The sequence below is a fragment of the Saccopteryx bilineata genome, chromosome 11 (assembly GCF_036850765.1).
Source record: "Saccopteryx bilineata isolate mSacBil1 chromosome 11, mSacBil1_pri_phased_curated, whole genome shotgun sequence".
NCBI lineage: Eukaryota > Metazoa > Chordata > Mammalia > Chiroptera > Emballonuridae > Saccopteryx > Saccopteryx bilineata.
The window spans coordinates 9769779-9794126 of NC_089500.1; the positions used below are offsets into that span (position 1 = coordinate 9769779).

Genomic DNA, 24348 nt, shown 5'->3' on the forward strand with positions numbered 1-24348 from the left:
GGCAAAGCCACATTCAAAATTCTGGGAATTGCCTGTGTCAGAGTGCATGGCTCAAAGATTCTCAACAGGATGAATTCAGGCCACAGTGGACGCTTCCTGGCCTGAGGCACATTCGCTTCAAGATCTGAGCTCTCCTGCACGGAGCAGATGTTTTATGTAGAGCTTCAGCATTCTGCTGACAGGTAATTCCTACCCCATAAAAAGAACAGAAGAATAAACTCCAGCAGGAGTTATTCTGTGGTTTCCATTTAAAAGCTTGGTAGAAGCAACAAGCCACCCCTACCCTAAAGTGAGTTCAGAGGCATGAGTCAGTGCTGTGTATTAAAGGTTATAGATTATGGGTAGTGATGAAAGTTGGAAGTTAGAGACAAATATGTGTCTGGGGTGTGCAGTGGCCAGCACCAGCACTCAGTGACAAGCCTCGTTCCCCAAAGACCATCCTTGTCCACATCCCCACAGCCCAGCTTCCGGTTGACTCCACTGCCCACACCTCAGCTGTGGTGGCTGTGCTCACTGCACTTAGGATATGAGAACATCCTCTATGGTCAGTGGTCACTCTCTTCATTTTCAGTGTGCATTGAGAACCCATCCTACAAGACACACCAAGAACTAGAAAAGTTAGGCTTAAAATAGGGCCAGATATCCACTGTGCCAGTAAAGTTCTCATGAAAATAATTGTACAGAACCAACCACACAGAACTCAAGAGTCCCGCGTCTGTCCGGTGCTTCTCTGCTCAGACCAAGTGCCTTCCGACGTGAGCCAGTTCCAGCTGAGGGTTTCCATGGCTCAGAAGCCACAGACAATGGCCAATCCTCTTTCTCTCCACTCTGTTTCCCTCTCCCTCGAGATCCGGCAAGAAAAGGACTGGTTTTTCTTAGCTTTCTTGCTGGTTAAGAATCGGGTTGATCGAAGATGAAGTCTCTTTCAGACTGTCCGGGTGGTACCCTGGTAGTGTTCCTATCAGAGGGCAGTTCTTCGGCTCCTTTGAGGTTTCTTTCCCGGTGGAAGGACATCCATTATATAACCCTGTTTGCCTCTCTCTACTCTCTCATCACTCCTTCCCCGCTAGTGGTTGAGCCTTAGACAAAGTCTTGTATGCATGTACTTTATTCAGGAAATTGTCTCAGGAAATAGAAGTAGAAGAAAAAAAGGACTGGAACAAGGAAACAGGGAAAGCTATGCATTGATTGCTATAAATTCACCACTGGTACCTGATCCCCTACACCTTCAGAAGAACCTTATAAAACGTATCTCAGAACTGTCTTCGCAGAGGAAAAACAGGGGAAGCCTTTACATTGGCTTTCATCCCATTGGTCAAGGATGACCCCACGGGTATCAACTTAGGTTGCACTTGTATGCACGTCAGCAAGCGTGCACAACCCACACCAGGGCATGGAAAAACTCTGGAGCTAGAAGCACGACGTGAGGGGAGGTGCTGTCCAGTTACAATGCACAACATTATTTAGAGCTTGTTCAGAACTGGTAGCTTGTTAGCAGCTAGATTAGGAGGTGGGGTAACAGGATTTGAAGTGGCTCAGAAGAGGGGGCCACCACATCTCATCGATGCCATATCATGCTGGCGTGTCTGGGAGAGAAGCTCTCCTCCAGTTTCCAGAGGTGGGTGCGAGCTGCCCAAAGGAAGCACGCCTTCCAGTTGATTCCTTCTGCCCTGGGTTTTGCTAAACAGCACCCTCCACGCACTGAAAGCTCAGTAATCCCTGTGACTGGGTCGTCTGTCTATGGCACTCCAAGAACCAGAATTAGCAAACCCACTGTTGACTCACACCTAATCCTGTCTTTCATCCTCTCTTTTTCTGTCATAAAGATTGTGTTCTCCATCTGCCTGAATTCATCAACTTGCAGAATTCGTCTGGATGCGAGTGAGGTGGATGTGCGGGACCTCTCTCTTAGGACAGTGAGTGGGCTGGGGAGTGGCGTGTCTGCCAGACTTCTGCCTCCAGCCAGTCCCCCACCCAGCCCGGCCAGGACTCCACGCACCAGGGGTACTTGCTGTTCCTCATCAGAAGTTAAGGGAGGAAAAAGGACCCGGAGGGAACTGGAGAACAAGGAGGGCTGAAGTGACTTTAGCAGATGTTGTGTGAATGGCTTTCTAAGCCTCTAGGCTACGCAACATTATAATGTGTAATGGACAACATACCCTTATTGCCATGAGCCAATACTGAAGCAAGCAAAGTTGAAGAGTTACTTTATCAGCGACTTAGCCTGGTCTGAAAGGAAAAACAATGAGTGACATATTTATCACTTCCTCCCTCCCTGCTTTCCCAGAGGAAGGAAGTGCCCTGGGATGGCTGAGCCAGGACCACCTCTGTGGTTTCAGCTGGGATAATGGGCTTGGGGTGGTTACACAATGGAGACCAGAAGAGTCTCTGTGGAACTGAGGGCCTCTGATCAGAACGAAAAGGAATAGAACCGGACAAAGGAGAGCCTGCTTAGACTGAGTTAGCTGTTCCTGGGAGCTCTGAATGGGAGTGAGCCACAGAGAATGCTGGAATCCTGGAGTTTTCGTTTCCCCGTGAGTGTCGTCCCCCTCTGCAGGGTGCCTAGACTTAGCAAGTGACACTACGGGATACCCAGAGAAATTGGGACATGTGATAAACAATGCATAATGTGACTGCATAAGTAGATCCCAGATATTGAAAGGGATGTATTCATAGTATGTCTAGGAGAGAGTTACACTAAAAATAGTATTCCTTGTTTATCGGAAGTTGAAATGTAACTGGGTGTTCTCTGCTTTATCTGGAAGCCCCACCTATTTGGCTTTTTCTTGGGAGACTGTAGTAAATATGGATATTTGTTTGAACTAGATACAGAATTAAGAAAGTTCCACCAGGCCGCCTAATGTGCAGCTGGGTACAAAGTTTTTGTACTGAAGGAAAAAATAAAATGGACACCAAGTGGCTGTTTTTTAGAGAAGAGAAAGAACAGTTGACGGGAAAGGCGACTCCAAGAGATATAAGAGGAGTAACACACAATGCAGGAGGAAGTATCAACTTTATGCAAATGACAGATGGCGCTCCTCAAACACAAGAGCAGAGGAAGGTGGATACATTTTTAAACACATTGGCACATATAATGGTTAAAAGTTTCGTCTGGGTTGTTAATTCCTCTTGCATGGGGGCTGTGTTTTTTTGCTCAATTCCTGACACTTAGTAAGTTCTCAATAACCATAAGTTAAGCTAACTGACCACTGTTTTGCTGAGTGGAGGGAAATGGATGCACTCCAGGTTAAGATAAGGTTTGGAATTGCCAGTTTGGAAAACTGGAGAGAGCCTGATCAAGAATACACCGAAGGCTCCCCCACTGGCCACCAGGGGAGGAGGGGCCACACGTGATCAGTAATACAAATTGAGAGTTAGATTCTAACAAGTACATTTTGCTGGGATTCATACCTCCCAGGCTTCCCATATCCTAAGAATAGAATCCCACAACCAACGTGCAAAGGTTTCCATTTTCTGACAGGGTGTTACTAAAAAGGCAGGACTTTTCCAGTGGATCCCTGTAACTCCTGTTTTCCAATACAGAAGGCAGTTCTTTTGAAAGAAGTCATGCCCTGTGAAAATCAAGAGTTCTGAAAACAATACTTGCGGAACTTTTTATTTAGTTAGCTCTTAACAAAGACCCAGCTGTGACAAAATGGAATGTGAAGCACAGACCCAAGAAAAATAATCAACTATATTCCTGTTGTATTTCCCAGGAAGCCTAGAAGAAGACTTTCAACTGTAATAAGCAACTCAAAAGACTAGAAAGATGGACACTTCCAGCCTTGGATAGAAAAAAGCATTCATACCTTAGTCTGTACACTTGGAATATTTGTTCCGGTAAGTCAAGAAGAATTCACTACCTGAAACATTAACCAAAAGAGAGCTGGTATTTTTTAAAATCTTATAAATCTTATCCAAAGCCACTATTAAAAACCTAGGTAAGCATAGTTTGGGGGAAATATTCACACTGTATATATCTGAAAAAGTGTTCATATGTAGACTACACAGAGAACAATACCCCAAAAGCTAGAGGTAAATAAAATATTTGAACAGGCACTTCACGGAAGGTGAGGTTATAATCAGCTAACAAGCACATAACAAAGTGCTCAGCAACCTTAGTCATCAGAGAAATGCAAATTAAAACACAAAGACATACCACTTCACACCCACTAGAATGAGTCAATAAGAAAGACTGACTACACCACGTGTTGACCAAGATGAGGAGCAACCAGGACCCTCTTATGCTGCTGGTGGGAACACAAAATGTTACAACCACTTTTTGGGAAAAGTGTCAGACTCTTAAAAAGTTAAGCATGCATCTGTCCCATGATCTAACAAGTTCTCTCCAAAGTATTTACCCAAGAGAAGTAAAACATATGTCCACAGTAAGCCTTATACAAGAGTTTTGATCGTAGTTTAAATATAGGAGCTAACCACTTGATGTTCATCAGAGGAGAAAGTGTAAACAATGTACTCCACTGGAATACTACACAGCATTAAAAAAGGAATGAAGGACTAATTCACTTGACAACACTGAGTTGATCTGAAAAGCATTATACTGAGTCCATGGAGCCATACCAAAAAAAAATTAGATAAATTTTAAAAAGCCAGTAGCTACATAGGCAAGTACATGTGGTAACAAAAGAAAAATCAAAGCAGTGGTTTTTTCTTTAGGAGGAAGAAACTTTCTGGAGGGATAAAAGTGTTTCGTTTTTAATAAGGTTATAGGTTACATGAGCACATTCATAGGCCAAAACTGCTTAAACAGACCAACATAAGCATTTTGCTGTAGGTAAATTCTACATCAATAATAGTGTTTTATTTTAAATTGAACTTTGTGTTTTGAGATAATTGTATCTTTTTGCTTTCTGGGTTGCTCGATCTCTCAAATATCCCCAGCCCTCCATCCTCACCTGGCACCACCCTCTCCATCTCCAAGTTCCTCGGAGACCGCACTCCACAGTGTTTGTCTTGGTGGGGTAGGGAGGCCAAGTTCTGCTGCTCCTTTAAGAGAAGACTTACCCCGAGAACACTCAGGTTGACGGTCAGGAGTTACTGTGCATGTGTCTTGTTGTTTTTAGACTTCTGACCTATGTGCTAAGTAAAGCTGAGAGCAAGAAATAGTAAAATATTATGTGCTGCTGTTATCTGAGGTTTGTGTCCGTATGGCCAATAGCCACGGCCACCATCACAGCCACCTGGCCAGTGCAGGTTCACATCTGATTCGGACAGACCATAATGACACAACGAAGCCAAGGACTGGTGGGCCATCATCTTTATCCTAGTTTGCACCCAGCAAGCCAGAAATACACACAGTGGGAAAATACTTCCCTTTCCATTAAGGGCTCCAAAAGCCACTGACTTATCCGAGTTTCCTAGAATCAAAGGTTTCTACCTCACCAGCCTTATTCACCTCTGTTCCCCATCTCCTCTCTGCACAAACTGCACAAACTGGCTTTCCCTTCAGCACTCCACCATCTTGGCTGCTTCTCCTCTCCTCCACGTGAACTTTCTCCGCTCTCCTTTCTCTGCTTTCTCCTCTAATGCTAATCTCAGGAACCGAGAGAGAGAGCAAGCTCCCGGTTTGCCACATTTTATAGTGTACAAATTGTTGGTCAAATAAGTTTGTAAATATGATATATAGGTTTGCTCGCTTATAGTTTGCATTGGGTGTGGGGGACAGGCTATAAGCAGGCAGGGTAGTTATACCCTAAGGCTTAGTTTTAAGACTAAGTCTTTCCCACCCTAAGTGACTTTGTATCAGAGACTTTCCTGTTTGTATATTGAATTAAAGGTTTTGATTTCTACACTGTAAAATGGGCAGACCAGGAGCTTGCTCTCACTCTCGGTTCCTGAGATTAGCATTAGAGGGGAGAGCAGAGAAAGGCCACGTGGAGGAGGAGAAGCAGCCAAGGGAGATGGCAGAGTGCTGAAGGAGAAGCCTGTTTGTGCAGAGTTTGTGCAGAGAGAAGGAGATGGGGAACAGAAGTGAAAGGGCTGGTGAGGTAGAAAGCTTTGATTCTAGGAAACTCGGATAAGTCAGTGGCTTTTGGAGCCCTGAATGGAAAGGGAAGTGTTTTCCCACTGTGTGTATTTCTTGCCCGCTGGGTGCAAGCTAGAATTAAAGCTAATGGCCCACCAGTTCTTGGCTCTGTTGTTTCAATACTGTCTGTTCGAATCAAATGCGAACCTGCACTGGCCAGGCGGCTGTGATGATAGCCGTGGATTCTGGCTTTACAGAAATCAAAACCTTTAATCCAATATACAAACAAGGAAGTCTCTGATACAAAGTTATTTACCGTGATAAAGCCTTAATCTTAAAACTAAGCCTTAGGGTATAACAATCCTGCCTGCTTATAGCCTGTCCCCCACACCCAGTGTAAACTACAAGTGAGCAAACCTATATATCATACTTACAAACTTATTTGACCAACAGTGTCAGTTAGTGATTCTTCTATGGGAAGTTAAAGAGAAAGGAGACTTCTCCAGGGCTAGGGTCCAAGAGGGAGTTGCTGGAGCCAGGAGGTTCTTTTGGGGGGGACGAGGCATTCAAATCAGAGAGTAAATGCAGGGTTGCTACGAAGTTTAACTAATGTCGTGTTTTTTAGAGAGGTAAATATAAAATATGTGACATATCCACTTGTACAGTAAAAATAGATTTAAAACAGAATACTTGATGGAGTAAGTGTAAGGCTACTAAAAATGTCTATAGCATTCCAGAGAAGAAAAGGGTGGAGTTAAATTCATTGTGGAAGGATCTAAGTGGAGAAATTAAATGGGGGGGGGGAGAAGGAAGGAGACAAGGGCAACAATGGGTACCCCACAAGGTCCAGAGGGGCTCTAGGAGGGAGGGACCCTGTTCCTTAGGTACTTCCAGGTGAGGTGAAATTACAAGTCCTCTTTCCTTGACAACATTGAGAAAAATCCTTTGGGCCCCATTTTTGCAGTTGCAAATCAGACAATTGGAGCAAATGATTTTCTGGAATCCCTTCTCCATCCTGATTTCTTACCCCGTCCCTGAGGCCTGAAGCTGGCTACCATGCATGGACCACAGCTCAGACACCTACCAAAGAACTCATGTTGCTGTTTGTTTGGCTAAATGTTTGATTTGCTTGTGTATTTTTCACCCTTTAATTACATTTTGTAATTTAACTTATGCTTGCTGATGATTTTGTTTCTAAGTCCTTTTTAGTCCCCAGTCATGATCCTGGAGCCAGAGGCAATTTGGTTATCTGCTTCTGGGAAGGGACAGTCCCAGCCCACAGCCTGCAGGAACCGGGATCTTGTGCTGTGACCAGGGAAGAGAGCCCACAGAGTGCTGGCTTCTGAGATTCCCTAACCATCGCCAGTAAGAATCTCAGAACTCTGTTTTGTTGCCTAACTGGTTGCTTCACAGAGAAGAGGCAAACTAGAACTATACTTTACAATTACACAGTACAGTGAATAAGCACAAGGTAGCAGCCTGTTGGGCAGATAAAATATATTATGCTCACTTGCTAAAGATGGCACTGCCCACGTGGAGGCCATCGCCCAGGTGATATTAATGTGTGTTGAGGGTGGGCTGTGGGCAGGCAGGATTCTTGTAGCCTGGGGCTTGGTTTTAGGACTAAGCTTTTCCCACCTTTTTTGATGTGGGGTGGTACAATCCCATCATGCCTCAGATAAGTGATTTTGTATTAGAGACTTCCCTATTTTGTATATTGGATTAAAGGATTTGATTTCTGCACTATAAAGTGGGGCAGAACAGGAGCTTGTTCTCTTGGTTCCTGGGATTAGCATTAGAGAGGAGAGCAGAGAAGGGCCATGTGGAGGAGACCAGGAGAAGCAGCCAAGATGGTGGAGTGCTGAGTGAGAAGCCAGTTTGTGCAGAGTTTGTGCAGGGAGAAGGAAGGAGATGAGGAACAGAGGTGAATAAGTCTGGTGAGCTAGAAACCTTTGATTTTAGGAAACTCGGATAAGTCAGTAGCTTTGTGAGCACAGAATGAGTGGGTTTTGGAGCCCAGTGTGTGTTTTTACTTGCCCGCCGGTTGCAAGCTAGGATTAAAGGTAATGGCCCACCAGTTTTTGGCTTCGTTATTTCTTTACCGACTGTCCAAATCCAATGTGAACCTGCATGGACCAGGCGGCTGTGATGGTGGCTGCGGCCACTGGGTTTACACAGCCCCTTCGGTTCCTGTTTGCTCAACTGGTTAAAGCACAGGAGCTTACAGAGTCCCTGGAACTGGCCCCTGGAGAGCAGACAGTGCAAGGAGAGCTCAGGCTTTCCGGTGTAGTGTGTTTGAACACCGGTCCCTGGTATCCTAGGCAGCTGCCCGGAGGTTCAGGGTTGAGGTCTTGCTCACAGTTTCACCACATTTTACGTCTTGGCCCCTCGAGTTACCCATTCACAGTATTGAATGCACGATGATTGGCAGGTATGGCCAACAGTGGCGGAGTGTTGGGCAGATAAAATGTATTATGCTCACTTCATTAAAGATGGCGCTGCCCACGTGGAAGCCCGTCGCCCAGGTGATTGCTTGGGATGGGCATGATTATGTTAATATGTGTTGGGGCAGGGCTTTCGTGCCAAAAGGTTTTAAAAGGAAGAGAGATCACATTGTTCTGGGGGAAGAGTGATTACTTTCTAGGAAGAGCCCATGCTGTAAGGGAGCAGATAAAGGCCATGTGGAGGAGAGGAGAAGCAGCCAAGATGGCAGAATGCTGAAGGAGAAGCCAGTTTGTGCAGAGTTTGTGCAGAGAGAAGGCGATGGGGAACAGAGGTGAATAAGGCTAATGAGCTAGAAACCTTTGATTCTAGGAAACTCAGATAAGTCAGTAGCTTTGTGAGCACTGAATGAGTGGGTTTTAGAGCCCAGTGTATGTTTTTACTTGCCCACGGGTGCAAGCTAGGATTAAAGGTAATGGCCCCAGTTCTTGGCTTCGTTGTTTCATTACTATCTGTCCGAATCAAATGCAAATCTGCATGGGCCAGGCGGCTGTGATGGTGGCCGCGGCCATTGGCTTTACACGGAGCAACAGGAAGGTCGACTGTCTCATTTGACTTCTCATCTTTTATAGAACTGTTGGTCAAATAAGTTTGTACATATGATATATATGTTTGCTCGTTTATAGTTTGCATTGGGTTGTGGGGGACAGGCTGTAAGCAGGCAGGGTCGTTATAGCCTAAGGCTTAGTTTTAAGACTAAGCCTTTCCCACCCTAATTGATTTTGTATACTGAGGCTTCCCTGTTTGTATATTGGATTAAAGGTTTTGATTTCTACACTATAAAATGAGGCAGAGGAGCCCATGTTGGAGGAGAGCAGAGAAAGGCCACGTGGAGGAGAGGAGAAGTAGCCAAGATGGCAGAGTGCTGAAGGAGAAGCCAGTTTGTGCAGAGTTTGTGAAGAGAGAAGGAGATGGGGAACAGAGGTGAATAAAGCTGGTGAGGTAGAAAGCTTTGATTCTAGGAAACTCAGATAAGTCAGTGGCTTTTGGAGCCCTGAATGGAATGGGAAGTGTTCTCCTACTGTGTATGTTTCTTGCCTGCCGGGTACAAGCTAGGATTAAAGCTAATGTCCCACCAGTTCTTGGCTCTGTTGTTTCATTACCATCTGTTCAAATCAAATGTGAACCTGCACTGGCCAGGCAGCTGTGATGGTGGCCGTGGCTACCGGCTTTACAAGAACCTAAGACAAAACTGGCACAGAGGAAGCATACAACTCATATATGGTTCATTAGTGTTACCTGTAGGCAAATCCTCACTTCAATGACAGCAAGTTTCTCATTTGAAACTATGGGAAACACAGGGGACAAACCGGACATACCACGGGGCATCCAGACCCTTGCCCTGCAGTCTGCGTACTCTCTCTCCCTGTAACCCTGCTGGGCACCCCTCAGGCATGCCAGGTAAACTTTGGGCCTTTTGAGTGAAAATTCTTCTTCCTTGCCTTACCTGTGGTGGTGCAGTGGGTAGAGCATCAACCCGGAATGCTGAGGCTGCTGGTTGAAAGCCTTTTGCTTGCTCGATCAAGTTACTCATGACAAGCAACAGGCAAGCAATGAACAACTAAAGTGAAGCATCTATGAGCTGATCCTCCTCTCTGTGAAATTAATAAATAAAAAGTCTTAACCCTTTGAGTAATATGAATGTTCATGTATGTCCTCACTCAAAGGGTTAATAAAAAACTCACTACCCAAAGGGTTAAAAAAAAGGGGGGGGCCTGCTGGTTGGCTCAACTGTAGAGCATTGGCCTGGCATGTGGAAGTCCTGGGTTTGATTCCTAGTCAGAGCACACAGGAGAAGTGCTGATCTGCTTCTCCACCCTTCCCTCTCTCCTTCCTCTCTGTCTCTCTCTTCCCGTCCCGCAGCCAAGGCTCCATTGGAGCAACGTTGGCCCAGGCACTGAGGATGGCTCCATGGTCTCTGCCTCAGGCGCTAGAATGGCTCCCGTTGTAACAGCAGGGGCCAAGATGAGCAAAGCATCGCCCCTTGGTGGGCTGCCAGGTGGATCCCAGTCAGGGGCATGCGGGAGTCTGTCTCTCTGCCTCCTCACTTCTTACTTCAGAATAATACAAAAGAAGAAGAAGAAAGAAGAAGAAGAAGGAGAAGGAGAAGGAGAAGGAGAAGGAGAAGGAGAAGGAGAAGAAGAAGAAGAAGAAGAAGAAGAAGAAGAAGAAGAAGAAGAAGAAGAAGAAGAAGAAGAAGAAGAAGAAGAAGAAGAAGAAGGAGAAATCTTGTTTCTGTGGACAAAAAAGGGGCCACATGCTGAACCTGACAAGCTCAGGGAAAGCCTGCCTGGTGTCCTTACAGATGCTGGGACCTCAAGTAAGCACATAGGGCCGTCTGAGATTGAACCTTTTTTACTAAAAGCGATTTATGGTGGGTAGTCCTGTCCTAGGGAGTTATTCTCTATCTGAAGGAAGGTCAATGTTTGTTTTGAAGCTTGTCTCTTGCCTTTTGCATCTGCAATAATGTACTTGATAACATGCCTTTGAGGGGTGAGGGTAATCTTTTTCTGCCCCCTCAGGACAGGCATCCTACCAGAGCAGGAACCAACAAACCCTTTTGTTATTATTATCGTGTTAGTTAACTTAACCAGCCTTGTGCACCTCTATGTAAGAGAGGTTTTAGTGTACATTTTCACTTTTACCCAGTCCCAGAGATCCCCCCTTTGCTTTCTCCCACCTCCCTAATCTGTCACTGATCAATATCATGTAACCCCCTTATGTCTTTCCCTTTGATTCTAATGTATAAAATAAGTGGTGAAACCACCATTTCACCATTTTTCGGAGCATTTTCTCAATTTGTTGAGACTTTCCTTTCCGGCAATTGTCGACAGTTTGGCTCAAATAAACTCATAACAAATTCTTAGAAGTTTGGAAGTTTGTTTGGTTTTTTGTTGACACTTCTCAAAGTTTTCTGAAGTCCATCATTCAATCTTAATATGAACTACAAGGGTCAATCTACCTATAACCTTGGCCACCATACAAGATTTATTTAGGATCTGGAATCCTGTACTGTTTTTGTTCATGATGGAAAATAATTTAATTTGCTAATGCATAGTTAACTGATGAATTTCTTTTGGTGAAAAGGAAAGAAATAAAATGTCCCCTGTAACATAACAACTTAGCAATGCTGTTAAATCTTCACATCCTTCACAGAGAAGTGAGGTTCAGGAAAAACTCAGGAAATATTTCTTACCTGACCGATGAAGATATTATTAGTAATAGCAGGATGGATCTTGAAAAGGTCATTTCCTCTGGGGTTTTACTGGGTTCCTGGCCTGAAACCAGTGATGTCAGTGTACATTTAGAAAATACCCAGATGTAAATTGGCAAGTATTCATCTACAAAAACTTCTGAGAATGGCTGAGTCGTCTGTGACACTAAATCGGATGTCATAATCCTGTCTGTTGCATGACAGGAGCACTTTTCAGAAACAGAAAAAAAACAAAACAAAACCATGGAATGGTTGCTTCTTTGAGCTAACCCAAACTTAAATTTAAGCGAACTCTTGACCCTTAGCAATTCATTCCTTTTCCTCAAATCCAGCCTCTATGTGGAAACCTCGGTAGCTTAGTCTCAGAAGAATTAGTTAGATGTTCCCATGAAGGCCCATTTATCCCACCTGTCACACTGTTTCTTCTTCCATGTCCAGGCTGAGTTTTTGTCCTGTGGAAGTCAGGTCCCTTTCTTTTGGGACCCAAAGAAACCCCTCCTTCTCCTGCTGCAGAAACTCCCCGTCTATCTGGTGTCAATGACTTGTGATACAGCCTTGACTGGGAACTTGTATTCTCCACGTTTGTAATTGTTTTCATCCTGGGTCTTATTTCTTATCATTGGCTTCTATCTTTGGACTTACCCCTTAGTGAATCAAAACTCCATTTGTCTGCAACCCTCCACCGCCACCCCACCCAGTCTCAACTCAGGGTCATTTATAGGACAGTGCCATTTGGGGCTCACTCTACAGATGAGAATGGAGGACACCTGGAGTTGGAAGACATCAAGCTAAGAAAAGCGTTTCCTTTCACAAAGACCCCTTTCTCCCCCACCTCCTACGGCTGTCTTCTCTGCTTCTGGGACCTTTGTAGGTGACTCTTCCTACGAATTCTTTTTTTTTTCAAACAGTCTTTTAATGAAAATTTTATTTTCAATTACAGTTTACATTCAATAGTATTTTGTATTGGTTTCAGGTGTGCAGCACAGTGGTTAGACAACCAATATACTTTATAAAGGATTTCCCCTGATATTCCCAGCAGCCACCTGGCACCATGCATAGTTATCACAATATTACTGGCTGTGTTCCCTATGATGCTTTACATCCCCGTGACTATTTCATGACTGCCAATTGGTACTTCTTAATCCCTTTACCCTTTTCACCCAAGTCCCTAACCCCCTCCCCCCTAGCAACCATTGGTCTGTTCTCTCTATCAATTAAGTCTGTTTTTGTTTTGTTTGTTTATTTATATTGTCTTTAGGATCCACATTTAAGTGAGATCATATGATACTTGTCTTTCTCTGACTGACTTATTTCACTTAGCATAGTACCGTCTAGAAGATCCTTTCTGTCGCAAATGGTAAGATTCTCAATGGGCTGGGACTAAATTAGACGCTGTTCGTGGCTGTGGTTAAAAGAACCCAGAGCAGTGACAACAAATGCTGGAGGATGTAGGGAACTCAGCATTCTCACACACGTTCCCATCAGATGCTAGTGATAAGACAGTCTTGCAATATGATCACACAGATGGAATCTAGTAACAATAATAATAACAATGATATTTTAGATAAATAAATATTTTTAAAACTGAATTCACATATACCAAGAACAACTTGAAAGTTTCCCGAGGTGGGGTCCAGGGGAGGGAGAAATGGGCGAAGATGGCCAAAGGTATAAACTTCCAGTGATAAGAAAAATAAGGTTGTGTTAGTTTTAGTGTTTCTTGAATGTGTCCCAGGACTGCTAGCCTAATAAAAAACTAATATTTGTTAAAAGTATGAAACATTTGGAAAATTCTACATGTTTTATTGCCTCCTTGGAAAGGTAATGACCATCAACCCAGAAGGGCTCTGAAAAGCCCTACAGGAAAAAAAAATGTGTTTAACTCTGCTAAACTCAGGAGTTTGATGTGAGAATTATCCCCAACTCTCTTCTCGACATTTCATTAAACAGTTGTTCTGTCTCAAAAAAGAAAAAGGAAAAGATCTGGGCTTTAATGACTAGCATGATGAGTCTAGACAAGGATACTATACGGTATATTTGAAAGTTGCTTAGAGAGTACATGTTAGAATTTCTCACCGCAAGAAACGAATTGTAATTCTGTGTGTTGATGTTACCGGGTAGGGACCTGGCCCAGAGTGGGTCTGTGTCAGGCAGGCTTGTGGTGTATGTGTTCTTGACTTCGTGCAGAAGAGATTTTACAACACAAGTCCAGGTGATGTTAAGAGTACATTTATTCAATACAATTGGGGAGAGTGAAACAAGAACGAGTTTAGGATGGAAGAAGTAACAGGAGAGAGCCCAGGCAGGCTGGTTGGGCTCACTGGGAAGTCTGAGCATAAAAGGGGCCTTAGGGACAGGTTCAGGGGGTCAGCCTGGGAGGAGCTGCCGCTGCCCGCTACTCCTCTGGTTGCAAGTCTCGTGGGGACCCTTAGAGTCTAGGAGACAGGAAGCAGAGACACGCAAGGGAGGGAGAAAGGCATTGGCATGCTCTAGAAAGAGTAGGTTCTGGTCCTTTTGTCTTGAGGCTTTTCTCTTTCTTCAGCCAGGAGAAATCCTAGGGGAGTTCTCAGGGAGGGTCTCAACAGAACATGCATTAGGTTTCCAGATGTGTCATTCAATTTGTTGATTCATCACAGTGTGCATATAGAGGGGTCAGGGTTATTTTCTGGCCCTGTGTAATGACTGTCTCAGTTTCCCTTGTTCCACTTCTCAAGGAATTTCCCTTGCTTCTAGCTATCCTGCCTCAGTGATGGGTATTAACTAAATTTATTGTGGTAGTCACTTTGCAGTATATATATGTATCAAATCTCTTTCTTTTATAGTTCTTTCTACACCCAGAGTGTGGCTAGTGTAGTGTGGGTAGTGGATGCACATGCAGTTCCTGAGCTAGGTCACCTGCCTGGACACTTCACCTTTGCAGTTCACCCCCCGTAAAAACTTGGGTTTTTGTTCCACTGCTCCATGCCTCTGTTCTATCATCTGTGAAATGGATATAACAGAGATGTGCCTCGATGGGTTATCAAAGGTGTAAGTGGGTGAATACATATCCCAGCTCATAAGCATCAACAATTTTTAGTATTACTCAAGCACACAAAGAGAGTAAGGCCCTGGTGAGAACACAACCATGGCACGCGATGAACATCTTCTCAGTTTATCTAACAGGCCTTCGACTCCATTCTCCAGCCCAGGCATGAAGCTGGCAGACTCAAGGACAGGGTGACAGAGAAGTGTCATTATTCTGCTATCTCAATTTGTTTCATTTCACAGTTATATCAGAAATAGAATGCTGCCAGGCACAATAGCCATTTGTGTTGAGTGTTGTTCTCACTGGGAGCACGTTAACCTAGTGAGGTCAACGAGCTTCCCACTGACCTTGGAAAAGAGGGGAAATCTGGAGTTGGCTGCAGGAGTAACAGGAAGCTACAGCTTTGGGGGAAAGGCCAACAATTCCTGTCCTTCACATATTGCTCAACACCTTGTCAAAATTTGAGCTACTTTCCTGGTCATGCAGAACAACCACTCAGGAAGTGACAGGCTGCGCAAACCCTTTCACAACCTACATTTGCAAATGTAAGGTTCTGGTTGCTTGGTGTTTGAGATGGACCTGGGAGACAATTCACCACCAAGAGGTGAGAGGTGAAAGGTGAAAGGTGTTTTTTTGTTTTTTTGTTTTGTTTTTTGTTTTTTTACAGTAACAGAGAGAGAGTCAGAGAGAGGGATAGATAGGGACAGAGAGACAGGAACAGAGTGAGATGAGAAGCATCAATCATTAGTTTTTTGTTGCGACACCTTAGTTGTTCATTGATTGCTTTCTCATATGTGCCTTGACCATGGGGCTGCAGCAGACCGATTAACCCATTGCTCGAGCCAGCGACCTTTGCTCAAACCAGATGAGCCCGCACTCAAGCTGGTGACCTTGGGGTCTCGAACCTGGGTCGTCCGCACCCCAGTCTGACGCTCTATCCACTGCGCCACCGCCTGGTCAGGCTGTTGTTGTTTTTTAAGGGTTAGTTCTGGTTGGGCGTAGCTAGGGGAATATAAGGAAGCTGGAATTATAGGTTCATTCTTGTTGCTAGTAGAAAAACATCTGCATGCCATGTCCCGTGATCCAAGGATGGCATGACCCAGACCCATGGAAAGGAAGTGAAACAATTGGACAATGATCGTGTCTTTACTCATAAAGAGTCCATGCTTAGGCAGGAAAGGGTTGGTCTGGTTGAGAAATCAAATGCTGCATTGCTTGAAAGAGCACCTGTAGGAAGGCGGGGCAGGAGAGGTATATATATTCGGGACCTCACCCACCACTCACCACACACAGACCCACAGGCTCCCTGCCCACCTGCTTCCTCCCAAGAACACAGGTAAGCACTTCCGCTGCTCCCGCTTAACAGTATAATTATTATGGGGAAAATCATAGCTATCACGTGTTCTCTATCATGCATGTATTTCATTTCACATGAGATTATACTCACAGCTGCATGTTATTATCCATATGAACCATGGTCTTGGCCTCTGTTAATAAAGCCTCTTCTATGCAGATCTAGTACAGCCAGGTACGAAGAAAAGATTAAGATGTTCTCTTACTTTCTCACTCTTAAATAATTTAATAATTTAACTCTCAATAATTGTACCAGTCTTCTAATTATAAAATTAATACATGTACCTTATAGAAGATTTGAAAAGTAAAAAAGGAAGAGAAGCTTGAGTTGTCGGAATCCTAAAACCCAAAAATATCAGTCATTTCTTTCAGACAAATTCATTACACAGTCACCTTCTGTTTGGTAAAGTAACTACAGAAGGAATTGGTTGCTTTTTCAGGAGTTGCTGACCACACCAACAGCACCATGGGCTCACTCAGTGAGGCAAATACTCGCTTTGCATATGACCTGTTGCAACAATTCAGGAAATCAGAAAAGGAAAATATCTTCTATTCCCTGCTCAGCATCACATCAGCCTTGGCCATGACTTCCTTAGGGTCCAAAGGACACACTGCATCTGAAATTCCAAAGGTAAGTGTCAGCTTTGTTTATGTTGGCCAGTTCAGGCTGGTCCCTCTATTGGCCTGTGTGCAGATGGTCATAGATCTGGCTGTTCCCATGGATAGTACAGTGGGAACAAGTATTCCCATGACTGATCTAACAGCTTCCCCGTGCCTATACTTCCTGTGGGAGCTAAGATGAACCCCTACCATTGCCCAACAACCAGACATGAGGCTTAAATGGGGAATTGTTGGTAGAAGGGGTAGATTGACCTAAATCCATGGGAACCATTATCACGTGTGTCCTCGGCAATGAATGAACATGAGTTAGATTCTTTGAAATGATTGGTCATAACCCATCTTGTCTGTTTTCTTAAGGAGCAAACACTGACACTAACGTTTTCTTTATTCTTTATTCTTTGCTTTGGTTTTGGGAGTTTGTTTTGTTTTGTTTGTTTGTTTGGGGTTTAGGTTTATTTTTTTTCTTCCATTCTTTTTATTATTTTTTTTTTCTGAAACTGGAAACGAGGAGAGACAGTCAGACAGACTCCTGCATGCGCCCGACCGAGATCCACCTGGCACACCCACCAGGGGCGATGCTCTGCCCACCAGGGTGCAATGCTCTGCCCCTCTGGGGCGTCGCTCTGCCGCAACCAGAGCCACTCTAGCGCCTGGGGCAAAGGCCAAGGAGCCATCCCCAGCGCCCGGGCCATCTTTGCTCCAATGGAGCCTCGCTGCGGGAGGGGAAGAGAGAGACAGAGAGGAAGGAGGGAGGGTGGAGAAGCAAATGGGTGCTTCTCCTATGTGCCCTGGCCGGGAATCGAACCCGGGTCCCCCGCACGCCAGGCCGACGCTCTACCGCTGAGCCAACCGGCCAGGGCTTCTTCCATTCTTTTTATTTGTTTCTCTTAATGTCCTCTGATGTAGACACATATTCTAAGTAAAGTTTTCTTGTTCCATTTCCTGTCGCTTCCAGGCTCTTCACTTTAATGGAGTCACAGAGAACACAGCAGGAGTGGCCGCCACAGTTCATGTGAGTTGCACAGCACTTGGGTCTAGAAGGAACATCAACTACCCAAGAGGTCATAGTGTAAACTGGGACTTTCACATCAACTGTGAGATTTTTTAGGGGAAATCTTGGGCAAAATAGATTGAACAAACAGAGTTGTTTTTTTATTTCATATCACAGACTTATACATTTTCACATTTTGTTTTCCTGAGGGGAGATCAGCATTGTGATGAAGAGCATGGGCTCTGGAACCAATAAGAATTGGTTCAAAGTGGTTCAAAAGAAGCGCCTCAAATTTCTGCTCTACTGTTCGTACACGGTGACCGTGAGCAAGATACAACTGTTCTGAGCCATAGTACCTTATTCTGATAAACTAGGAGCAATGAAAGATCTGCCTCTATTCACAAAAATACATGCAACACGTTGCAGCAATGCCTGGATCACTGGAAACCTTGATTTAAAAAAAAAAATAACGTGTTATCGCTATGATAGAATAACAAAAATTCTAGTAATCACAATAACATTGCTAAAAAGCATATAACTTTCATTATCTCGTAAGTAGGATTAAGAAACATAAGCATACATCCAAGTTTTGGGAAAGGACTGTATGCGATACACGGCTTATAGCCTTAATAGTCCGAAACCCTGAGTTAGCAAGGAGAAGGTTCTGGATTTAGACAGGCCTAGTTTCAAAAATGGGCTCAGTGACATTGTCGCCTTGGAGAAGCTACTTAACTCTCTGAGCTTCTTGTTTTCATCTAAATTAGACTAGGGACTTAGAGATGCCAACATAGAGCCCTTCAGTAATAAACCAGCACACATTGATCCTCCTCTTGGGGAATGGCCATCTGAGTAACAAGTCACTGGGTCTGAGGAGATAATACTGCCAAGGACATAGGGCTCCATGTCATAGTATATTAAAATAACTAAGTCCAACATTCTCATACCACTGACAGCTGTTAGAAATGACAGGCGGTCTAGTCCTTAAGGAGTCTGCATTCAGATGGAAGGTTGAGCTTCACCACTGACCCAATCAAACCACAAGCCAATTAGCAATGCTGCTGCCACGAGTCCACAGGAGAAAAGACTGGGGTAGGTTAGAGCAGGAAGAAAAAGAGTTCTGGACAATTAAATGGAAGGATCATGAAGGATAGTTGAGGTGAAGTATATCAAATACCAGAGACCTACAACAAAAGTCCTCCATGGGGCCACCAAACATTAGGGATGGGTCTAACAGACACAAGCACATGGGTTTAGTACTTACGTCGACGGAGAGTTCAGCAAGCTCCCTTTTTGATGTTTGAAGGTTGAAAAGTCCAGAAAGGTGCCCCAGCAGTTTCAAAAGCTTCTGACTGAACTCAAACCCACCAACACCTATGAGCTGCACCTCGCCAACAGGCTCTACGGAGAGAGGAAGTTTCCGTCTCTCCCAGTACATTTCACGGGTCTGCTATGCCTTTCCTCAGCATCTTGGGTCCTCTGTCTTCAGTGACCAAAATGGGGAAAAGGAATCACATGAGCCCGGCTGACCCACCGGGAGATCATTTACCCAGAGGTGTCTCCTAGCCTCTGTCTGCTGGAGTGCCTACAAGCCTGACAACCCACCATTCAAGTGTGGGTTTAGGGGTGACTTTATATAGTATGTTTGGTCATGATTAAACATCATTTAATTTGGGAATACATCGTTCCTGATCAATCACTCTTCAGTCTTTTCCCACATCACAGGAATACTTGGAAACGTTAGGAAATTTTACCTCGCCAGTGTGGAATCTGCCGATTTTGCCCATGCTGCAGAAGAGAGCCGAAAGAGGATTAGTTCCTGGGTGGAAAGCCAAACGCATGGTACAGTGGGAGAGGATCGCCCCTGAGAAACCACTCTGAGTCCCCGCTGTGCAAGAACCCGTGCCTGACTTTGCGGGGGCCACCGGGACACCGGGGTGAGGTGCGATTGCAGAGAGGTTGGCAGAGGGCGCTGCAGATGGTGCAGGGTCCAAGCACGTGAGGAGAGAAACGAGGGGAACCCAAGAGGGACCGCTGGGCCAGCCACATGGACACACAGCTGGAGATTGACAGCATCCGTGTGGACCCCACATCTCTGCTCAGACCCCATCTAGGGGTCATATCTTTTACTTGACAGCAGAGGCTTAACATCTAGATTACGATCGCTGAGACAAAATAGTAGAAAGGGATTCCTAGGCCTTTGTTAACCGGAAATAGACAGCTCTGCTGTAACCCCCCCCTTCCTGCCCCCACGTGCCCACTTTGCCATCCCACAGCCACGCCCCCGACCACAAAGCCTCTATCCTATGATGCATACCCTCTCTCCCCCCTGCCCTCTCGGCTACACCCACAGCCAAAGCGGGCACTGCAGAGCGGAGGAGGACACCCCAGGGAACGCGGCTGACTGCGCAGGGCGGCTTCCGATTGCGCGGCTCCTGTGCTTGGTCCTAATGGACTCTCGGGCCCTATTTCCTCTGAGTAGTGAGCCTACCTTTGGAAAACTAGAAAGAAAGGGAGGGAAGGAGGAGGAAAAGCAGAATAGAATGGGAATATGGAGAAACGAAAAGAGGAAAGGAAGGAGGTAAAAAATGCCAGGAGGGAAGGGAGGAGGTGCGGAGAGAGGAAATGCATTTGTTGAAAGATTCGCTGAAGTCAGCGCGCACAGGGCAGCTGGTCACACTCCTAGTTACAAGGGGCGTCTTCTCCATCCAGGAAACACCATCCATCAAGCGGGTGCTGTGAGACCACGTTGGTCACAGAACCCCTAAAGTGGTGACTTGTGTGGCCAACTAATGATCACTTCAACTTTCTTTTGCAATTTCCCCGGCAAACCACTTGGACCATCCACAACAGACCTTTGTTTTCCTCTCTTTTGCAGAAAAAATCAAGAATCTCTGTCCCCCAAACTCTCTTGACAGCACCACCGTTCTACTTCTGGTGAACACCATCTATTTCAAAGGGCAGTGGGACGAGCGATTTGACCCCAAAAAGACTGAGCAGACTGGATTTTGGCTGAACAGGGTACTGCCCGCTCTTTATTTATTTACATAACGCAGCGTGGCCCAGCGCGAATGTTGCCTCTCAACACACCTTTGGCTCACGCTGCAGCCGCGGGCGGGAAACAGCACTTAACAACGCTGTTCTTGCTCTCTTCTCTCTCCATCCCAGGTGTCCCAGTTTATCGCTTAGATAGATGGAGGATGTTTGGTATCTCAGCAGTATTATCGATCTTTTGTTGTTTGTTTGTTTTTTAATGTCTGCCTCCCTTGGCATCGGTCGGCCACACTAATTTCCCATAGGATCAAAGCAAGCCCGTGCAGATGATGCAACAGAGCCGTCCGTTTAATTTCACCTCATTGGGGGATGTGCAAGCCCAGATCCTGGAAATCCCATACAAAGGCAGAAACCTGAACATGGTGCTGCTGCTGCCAAATGAGAGAGACGGTAACAGCGTGTGCTCCCTGTCCTTCCCACTGTTGCACATGCTTCCTCATAGCAGTACAACACTTGTGTGGGCCGTTCGTGGAAGCGGTACTCATGCCCGTAGGTGACGTCTGGCGGGGCTCAAGGATAGATCTCACTGCCTCTTCTCTACGTGCAGCCTAAAGAGAACCTGGCATTCTGTCATGTTCCAGTAAATGGATAAATAAATATTTTAAGTATGTATCACATTGGGATGTGGAAGGATATGTAGTATACATTTTAACATCACAGGTCCCATTTATATGCTGATGAAACCATGAATGTCTGGTCAGCAGAATGTATATATACATTGGCACACACGTAGAATATTTGACAACCGCAAGAATTTCTGATACGCTTCAGTTTATTCATTTGAAGATGAGAAACTAAGACTTTGATGGAGGTGACACATGGAAAATATATGCGAGGTCACCTAGAAACAAAAGCAAGCAAATGAAAGCACCCATGGGCGCCATTTTGCATACGGAATCCCAGTGGGGTTGTGGGTCGTAGACAGAGATGTATCATGATGGTCACTTTTCATTTTAGAAATAGCCTATCCCTAGGAGCTCAAAGTCATTTGACATCTCATTCCTGTGAGAAAAAAAAGTAAAAAGAAAACAATGATTTTTCTTCTTAACATTATTGTAATGATTAAAAGATAGAGTGTAAAAATATCAATAATACTATCTGGCATGTTGAGGACATTCCAAAAATGGCCATCTGCAACTACTGCAATGGCCACTGAGGCTGCCGAAGTTGTAGTGAGCTTGCCACACTCGGCATATGCACTGTGCTGCCTCTGGGAAGGTGTGGTGAGTTTATGTGAACGGCCATTGTGATCTGCGGCCCCCCACTCAGCAGTCCTCCTTATCAACGACATCAGGAACCCCATCCGGGGATTTACCTTACGCTAGTAAGTCTAAACAAGGAGAAAGCTTTTAGACCAAAGTGGCTAAAAATAATGAAAAATGCAAAACAGGGAACAATGGTGCAGCTTTATGTTGCTGATAGTTTAGCTTAGGGACTGGCATACAGGAAATGCTCAGAAAAGGTTAATTACGTAAAGATATAGACATTGACTATCAAGTTAATGGGTAGTATTATGTAACAATTTAAATGTGATTAAAGAAATATACAGCTATATGGGAAATGTTTACAAATAGGTCAAGCAACAAAAAATAAATAAAAACAAGTTGTATGTTATAAATTGTAAAAATAATTATGTACAAAAGGACACTAACTAGTAAAGAGTTTAAAATTGAAACATGCAGTGGACAGGCAGTTAAGAAATGGAGATGTAGCCTGACCAGGTAGTGGCGCAGTGGATAGAGCATCTGCCTGGGATGCTGGGGACCCAGGTTCGAAACCCAAGGTCACCGGGTTGAGTGCAGGTTCACTAGCTTGAGCATGAGGGTCACCGGCTTGAGCATGGGACCATAGACATGACAGCATGGTGACTGGCTTGAGTCCAAAGGTCTCTGGCTTGAGCCCAAAGGTTACTGGCTTGAAGCCCAAAGTTGCTGGCTTGAGTAAGGGGTCACTGGCTCAGCTGGAGCCCCTTGGTCAAGGCACATATGAGAACGCAATCAATGAACAACTAAAATGCCACAACTACAAATTGATGCTTCTCATCTCTCTCCTTTCTTGTCTCTCTTTCCATCTCTCTCTCTCTCTCTTCTTTGCTAAAAAAGAAAAGAAAAGAAAGAAAAGGATATACATAGTTTATCTTTTACAAAATAATTTTATTTAATGATCCTGTTGTTTTATATATAATACAGAAGATTAGTTTTTTATACATATATATATAAGGTCTACTGGAAAAATTCTGTCTGTTTCTATCACAACAAGTTTTGACACGTAAGCACATGTTTATTTGGCACATGTGTGCCTCTCTATTTTTATCACTTATGTATACATACTGACATAGCAAATTAACTAAAACAAAGTTGATTCACGTTAGTCTTATGTGTGAAGCAATAGTGTACCCAAGACTACTTGGGTACACTAAGTAGTGATAAAGTTCATTTATGCCACTGTAATTTTTATGAATTTCAACAAGGAAGAAATGCTACAGAAGCATGTAGAAATTTATTGAAAGTGTTTGGTGAAGGAATAATACTGACTATCACTTGTTTTTGTCCTTACAAAATTTTTTGAAGGGCAAAAAATTCAAAAATGAAGAAGATATCAAACAAGCACTGGTTCAATTTTTCGCATCAAAAGATAAAACATTTTTCAAAAATGGGATATACAAATTGCCCTCACGCTGGCAAGAAATCATTAATAATAATGGCGATTATATTATTTAATAAAGTTTATTGACTGTAAGAAAAATTTGTGTTTTGTTTTATTCCAAAAACGGACAGAACTTTCCGGTAGACCATATATATATATATACATGTATATATATGTATATATATGTATATATAAAACTGCATCTCCAGTATTCACATTTGCTGTAATATTTCAATCCAATGTTAAATTGAGTTCAGTGTCCGCTGAGAATCACATCATTTGTTATTTTTTTCCATTGCTACAGCTGGAAGATAAACTCACCGCTGAGAAGTTAATAGCGTGGTCGAGCTCACAGAATATGCACAAGACACGTGCATTTGTACCTACCTCGGTTCAAAGTGAAAGAGGTCCACGATGACAGACCTGGGGATGGTGGATGCCTTCAGTCCACAGGATGCTGACTTCTCGGGCATGACAGGCAGCCGAGGTCTCTTCCTGTCTCAAGTCCTAAACGTGTCCTTTGTTGAGGAGAGGAGGGCACAGAGGCTGCAGCTGCTACCGGCCGGCGTGGGAATGACTGTACTGTCGGCACCCCGCTATGAAATGTTCAATTGCAATCACCCGTTCCTGTTCTTCATCAAGCACAAGACCAACAGCATCCTCTTCCCTGGCAGAATCTCCTCCCCTTAGAGGCCATTAGCATGCCCCTGCTTCAGGGGAACATTCCCAGCCTTGTTCCAGTACAGTGATTGAGGGAAATAGGTTTTCTTTAGTTTTCTTTTCCAATCCCATAGTCGGCCCTGAGAGTGTAACGGTTGCAACAGCATGTTTGTCTATCTCTCTCTTTCTACAAACACTCGTAAATGTACTTTGTTTCCCTGTGATGATTCCACCATTGGGACAAAGTGTTCAAGATAAGGTAAAAGGGTATTTCATCACTGTATCTTCTAAACTTGAAG

At 44.3% G+C, this 24348-nt stretch overlaps 1 protein-coding gene across 1 annotated transcript; it reads left to right on the forward strand.

The window, feature by feature from the left end:
• The first annotated feature begins 16041 nt into the window (after positions 1-16041).
• SERPINB3 (serpin family B member 3) lies at positions 16042-24348 on the forward strand. The gene is given in 11 exon segments (XM_066246869.1): positions 16042-16063; positions 16521-16711; positions 17657-17713; positions 18996-19121; positions 19415-19424; positions 19427-19531; positions 20568-20710; positions 20989-21141; positions 23694-23758; positions 23760-23795; positions 23797-24348. Coding segments are annotated over 10 exon segments (1143 nt in total). The 5' UTR covers positions 16042-16063; positions 16521-16546; the 3' UTR covers positions 24080-24348.